The sequence below is a fragment of the Oryza brachyantha genome, chromosome 2, assembly GCF_000231095.2.
Source record: "Oryza brachyantha chromosome 2, ObraRS2, whole genome shotgun sequence".
NCBI classification, from domain to species: Eukaryota; Viridiplantae; Streptophyta; class Magnoliopsida; order Poales; family Poaceae; genus Oryza; species Oryza brachyantha.
The window spans coordinates 9,593,787-9,599,786 of NC_023164.2; the positions used below are offsets into that span (position 1 = coordinate 9,593,787).

The following is a 6,000-nucleotide window of genomic DNA, read 5'->3' on the forward strand; positions in this document are numbered from 1 at the left end:
TGTTGTCCATCCTACCTGTGTTGGCACTCGCTTTAAAAGCAATGTCAATAGAAGAACCAAATAGTAGCTTTATTTTTTGTTAGGGCGGCGGCGGCTTGTGGCTTGCGGCAGGACCGCGCACAGTGGCCAGGCGGCGAGCTGCGAGCGGCAGCGGGCCTGCGCGCTACGCCGAGCCACCGAGCCAGGGACAAGGGAGGCGAGGCGGGAGCCGGGAGCGGCCGAGAGGCGAGCGGGGACCTTAGAACATTGGAAACATGGAACGCGGACGTGAGATGTGGAACATCATTTTTATGAAACCATGGTACAAATGGGGTATACCTATTCCATATGTTCCTAACGGAACGCGTTTCAAATGTGACCGGAATGATGTTCCTGAATGTTGTTTCGAAACTATCTTCCCTTGTGGTATTGCGGTGTCATCTTTAGACTATGGTACTGTTTGGTTGTGTGTTTGAATCTCGCTCGAGCTTTTTTTGTTGCTGTTTTTTAAGCCATATAAATTTTATTTGGTCCCTTAGATGCAAATCACTAAAATCCGTCCGATGTCCACGAACTGATCTTAAATCTTCTTCGAATCCCTGGCAACGTCGGATCACGTTTCATAGGTTTTGAGGATATCGTTCTCGACCATCCCCGTTCCTCGTTCCGGAAACGGAATTCCCGGAACGCAGAACATGGTTACGTTCCACGTTTCAGGCTTCTAAGGCGGGGCACGCCGGGGACATGGAGCCGCCGGGCCGGGCGCCGACTCACCGTCGTGCGGCCGCCGAGCCGAGAGAGTTAGCGGGAGGGCCGGAGGGGCCGACGGGCGACTGCCGACCGGCCGGCGCCTGAGCAAGCAAGAGACGGCGACGCTGGCGAGGCGAGCTGCAGGCTGCAGCAGTGCAGCGGGCCGGCGGCCGTCTACTGTCCAGGCGGCACCGAGGCAGGGCCTCCAGGCATAGACCGGCGAGGCGAGCAGCGAACCAGCGACAAGCTGAATAACTTGATTGATTTCATTTTGTTGTTCGAGTATGATTATACGAACTATATTAATAATCAAAGTATGATAGATTGATCGATCGTTTTATTTTTACTTTAGATCTCGAAATGAAAAGGAGGAGGGGGCCTGCAGTTGAACAATGTTATGGAGCGTCGTAAAATTGTCCTCTAAATTATAAGAATTCTCCTTATTTCATTGTATTTCATCCTTTATATGTTTCACATGCTTTCGCTCTCTATAAGTTATGCTTTTATTAATTCAATGATATATGACTTTATGCTTAATTTAGCATATTGTGTTATACGACCCCTTAGCGTCCATGTTATTTAGGTTTAATTTGGCATATTGTGTTATACATGCTATATATACAATCACTTAGTGTTCGATGTTATACAGTGATGTCAGATATAACTTTTTTTACACCGTTACATTTCGAATACCTAACTTTGAAATCCCGTGCCCGCCAGAAATAAAAAAAATGGTATTATAGCTCGCGATATTTTAGGGGTTGTTTAGATGGGGCTAAACTTTAGCCTCATGTCACATCGGATGTTTGGACACTAATTTAAAGTATTAAACATAGACTAATAAAAAACTAATTTCATAAATGAGTGGTAATCTACGATGAATTTTTTAAACCTAATTAATCCATAATTAGAGCATGTTTACTATAGCATCACATAGGCTAATCATGAATTAATTAGGCTCATTAGATTCGTCTCACGAATTAGTCCAAGATTATGAATGAGTTTTATTAATAGTCTATGTTTACTATTTATAATAACCGTCAAACATTCAATAGGACAAAGGACTATAAATAAGTTTCTTGTCCCAAACACCACCTTATTATCGTTGGTATTTATTGAACTTTATATTATCGATGCTATTGCAGTGAAATGAGTTAACATACCAAATATGCAACTTGCTCTGTTCAGTGAGGTTGCTCTGAGCCGTAAACTGCCTATGAAGACACTGGATCGAGTGTGCCACAGCGACTCGGGTTGGAACTGGCTCTGTCGATGATGGCCACTGCGGCTTCTTCCACCACGACGGCGGCGGCGGCGGCGTTACAGTGCGACCAATCGGACTTGGGCAGCCTGGTCGACGCGCTCTGCACCTCGGGCCGCTCCGCTGAGGCCCATCGCCGCGTCTCCCTGCTTTTCTTCTCCTCCTCCGCGCCGTCCCGCCACCTCGATGGCCGCGCCGCCAACAGCCTGCTCCGCCGCCTCCTCCGTGCCCGTACGCCGCTGCTCACGCTCCGCCTCCTCCAGGCCGCGCCACCCGGCGCGTTCGTCCCTTCCCTCCCCAACTACAACCGCCTCCTCGTCGCCCTCTGCAGCAGCTCCTCGGCCCCGCTCGTCCTAGTCCTCCTCGCCCACCGCCTCCTCCTCCGCATGCGCGCGACCCCGGATGCGGCATCCTACGCCGCGCTCCTCGGCGGCTACGGACGCGTCCCCGACCCATGCGCCGTCCAGAAGCTGCTCGATGAAATGCCGCACCGCGGGGTTGCTCCCAGCTCACTCGCGCGCACTTACCTCGTCAAGGCCTTGCTCCGCAGTCGTGACGTCGACGGGGCCATGGACCTTGTCGACAACCATCTCTGGCCTAGCGTGGTGCGCAGCAACGGAGAAGACCAGGAACTGAAGAATGCCGCGTTCGCCAACCTCGTGCAATGCCTATGCAGCGAGGGGTTCTTCCACATCGTCTTCCGAATAGCAGAAGAGATGCCGCAGCAACGTTGTGGCGTCGCTGACGAGTTTGCCTACGCCCAAATGATTGATTCGCTTTGCCGGTCTGGGCAGCACCATGGTGCATCCAGGATAGTGTACATCATGGGAAAGAGGGGTATGCACCCAAGCACTGTCTCCTACAATTGCATTGTTCATGGTCTGTGCACTAGTCAGAAGCCCGGGGGACGCTTGAGGGCGCACCAGCTGGTGCTAGAAGGTGTGCGCTTCGGGTATCGCCCGAGGGAGGTGACATACAAGGTACTAGTCAATGAGCTCTGCCGGGAGAATGAACTCACAAAGGCCAAGGATGTCATGGAACTGATGCTGCAACCCCAGTATGGCCATGACAAGGCTGCTGGTCCTGATGATGAGACCAGGACTAGGATATACAATATGTTCCTTGGAGCACTCCGTGCTGTGGACAACCCAAGTGAGCAGCTTGATGTCCTAGTGTCCATGCTGCAGGAGGGATGCAAGCCAGATCTGATCACCATGAACACTGTTATCCATGGATTCTGCAAAGTTGGAAGGGCCCAGGAAGCCCGGAAGATTTTTGACGACATGCAGAATGGGAAATTCTGCGCTCCAGATGTTGTCACATTCACAACCCTCATATCCGGATACCTAGGTGTAGGTGAGTTTGCAGAAGCCCTTCATGTGCTGCAAGCTCTGATGCCTAAGTGGCAGTGCTTTCCTAATGTTGTCACTTACAATTGTGTCCTGAAGGGACTGCTCGCCCTTGGGCAGGTTGACAGAGCAATCCAGGTCTTTGAGGAAATGAAGTCCAGTAGTGTCGTTCCTGACTCCGTGACTCACGCAGTAGTGATCAAAGGGTTGTGTGATGCAGGAGAGCTTGAAAAGGCCAAGTCATTTTGGGACAATGTTATTTGGCCATCTGGAATGCATGATGATTATGTGTACACTGCAATCTTCAGAGGCCTCAGTAAACTGGGGAAACTCGAACAGGCATGTGATTTCTTGTATGAATTGGTAGACTGTGGGGTTGAACCCAGTGTCGTGTGCTACAACATACTTGTTGATGCTGCCTGCAAGCAGGGACTGAAGAAGCTGGCATATCAGTTAGTGAAGGAGATGAGAAGGAATGACCTGTCACCCGATGCTGTTACCTGGAGAATTATTGACAGATTGCATCTCTGTAGCAATGAGAAACAGGATGGTGAGCTCCAGATGTATACTAATGATGTAGATCCCAATTCTGTGGATGACATCGTAGATACTCCAATTTCAAATGGAGATGAGGAGCACGCGCTATCATCACCATCTGAAGCATCTAAAACTGGGCAGGTAATGCACAAGAATAGCAACCAAGGTAAGATTGAAGTGGTTGACTACTCACCATGTGTTAGTGAGGATCCAACAAATCTTATCAAACCAGCCAAAGAAGAAGCATGTCTGGTGAATAATTCAACGAGTGGAACCACAATGAACAATAGTGGTATGACTAGGAAGGAAGGCCTTATGAAGGCAGATAAGCAACCTTTGAAAAGAGAATCACTGTCTAGAGTGGCCAGAAAGGTGTTTGGGCTGGCATAAAAACAATTGCTATTGATTTGCTTGCTTTTGCTGTGGGTATTAGTTAGGAGACAGCATCATATGAAAACTGAAGTGCTTCATAGTTAGATTGTGAATTGATACTTGTTCTGTAAATTATTTAGTGCTTCTTATAGCAAATGTAACTGCTCAAATACTAGTAAGGTCGCCAGCTGATCCATTGCTTACATTTAGTTTGCAAAGTGTCAATGAAGTATGATAGGCCTAAGATGAATTAAATGTTAGTCGATTTGAGTTTAGAATCTTTGACGTAGAAAATATACTATGGTGCTGATGCGATTAGTCCATGTGTCCATGCCTTACATTTCATAGCTTATCTGTTACTGCATCTGCCTCCATTATGTAAACATGTACTGTGGAGATAGATGCATCTGTAGAAACCATTCTTCTGTACTCCAGTTACCACTTAGTTTCACCACAGTTGGCTAATCTGTAGTTTCTCCATAGTTTATATTAGGAAATCAACTACCATTTTAATATAAATTATCTGATAGTTTGCCGTTTCACTACTTGTCTAGCACATTGATGGACAAGGACTTCTCTGTACATCAGTGACTTGACGCTAGCTAGATCATATATGTAAGTCAAGAACATTATGTTTAGTTTGAACATATCTAGCAGGTATAAGGTTCATATCAATATTGCTGGTCCCTTAATTTTTTATCTACATATAACTTATCTTCTCTAATGTATGTTCTAATTTTGACACTGGGTTTGTTTATACTTCTATGCAAATTTGAGATGCCATTCAATATTTGGTATGGTGGATGCAACTCCATGATAGCGAAGAGAGTCAAGTTTAATGCTGAGAAGAAACAAGTTGGGAATTATTACTCTACCAAGGTATGTGCTGGATTTTGGAACACTTGTTAGTTTGCAATTTTGTTTTTGGGGTATTGTACTGTAGTCATCCTTGTTAGTTTCAGATTTAGTTTTGGTCTCATGCATAGCAGAGAAAAGTGTAGGTGCATAAACTGGTTTACTTTTGTGAACTTAACCATCTATATCTTTCATCAATTTGTCTCCTGCTGTCTTTCATGGCATAGGAGGACATAAGCTACTATGATATTTACCATTGATAAGGCAGCATTGTGTTGTAGTTACTCAATTGTAGTTTTCTTTTTTAAAAAAAAAATCTAATGGGTCATCTGCTAAGGCTCTGCTTGACGATATGTTGGCCTTTTATATTTCTGTAGCTGTGAATGTGACCAACGGTTGAAATTTCAGCCTAGCAAAATCTTGCTAGAGCAGATGAGCTAACTTAATTTCACAGCACATCACGTCAATTACAAACTGGCTCTAACTTTTGTTGTTAATTATGGGCCGTGGAGCTTAAATAGAGTGTTTCTTGTTGCTATAAGAAACTAGCATAGCCTCAATCGTACTCTAAAGCTCGAACACTAATTTTATGCTGTCTTGCTAGCCCCAGCTTGATATTTGGATCCAGATTTGTGTAAAAAGTTCAGAGTGACTAACAAGAGAAATTGGAAAGGTGGTTTAGTAATTACTTTTGCAGGACTAATCTAATAGTCCATCCTCGCCTATGACTACAGTAGATACTAGATACAAGTACAAATCTTTCTCTTACTTAGGACTTCGTTGGTTCATAATCTGAGAGAGGGTAGGTGATCAGTGAGCACCCACTCTTTGACCAATAGATGTATATTACCACTTGGACTGGTTTTCTTTTGCTCCAGATTACTCCTCGGCTTTTGC

The 6,000-nt window shown here is 45.8% G+C and overlaps 1 protein-coding gene across 1 annotated transcript; it reads left to right on the forward strand.

Moving 5' to 3' along the window:
• Window positions 1–1,994: 1,994 nt before the first annotated feature.
• On the forward strand, window positions 1,995–4,607 carry LOC102708871 (pentatricopeptide repeat-containing protein At3g18020). The gene has a single exon (XM_006648525.3). It carries the CDS (start codon window positions 2,002–2,004, stop codon window positions 4,264–4,266), a length of 2,265 nt encoding a protein of 754 aa, XP_006648588.2. The 5' UTR covers window positions 1,995–2,001; the 3' UTR covers window positions 4,267–4,607.
• The last annotated feature ends 1,393 nt before the right edge of the window (window positions 4,608–6,000 follow it).

Coding starts and splice junctions, on each gene's coding strand:
- LOC102708871 (XM_006648525.3), top strand. CDS start 2,002: ATGATGGCCACTGCGGCTTCTTCCACCACGACGGCGGCGGCGGCGGCG.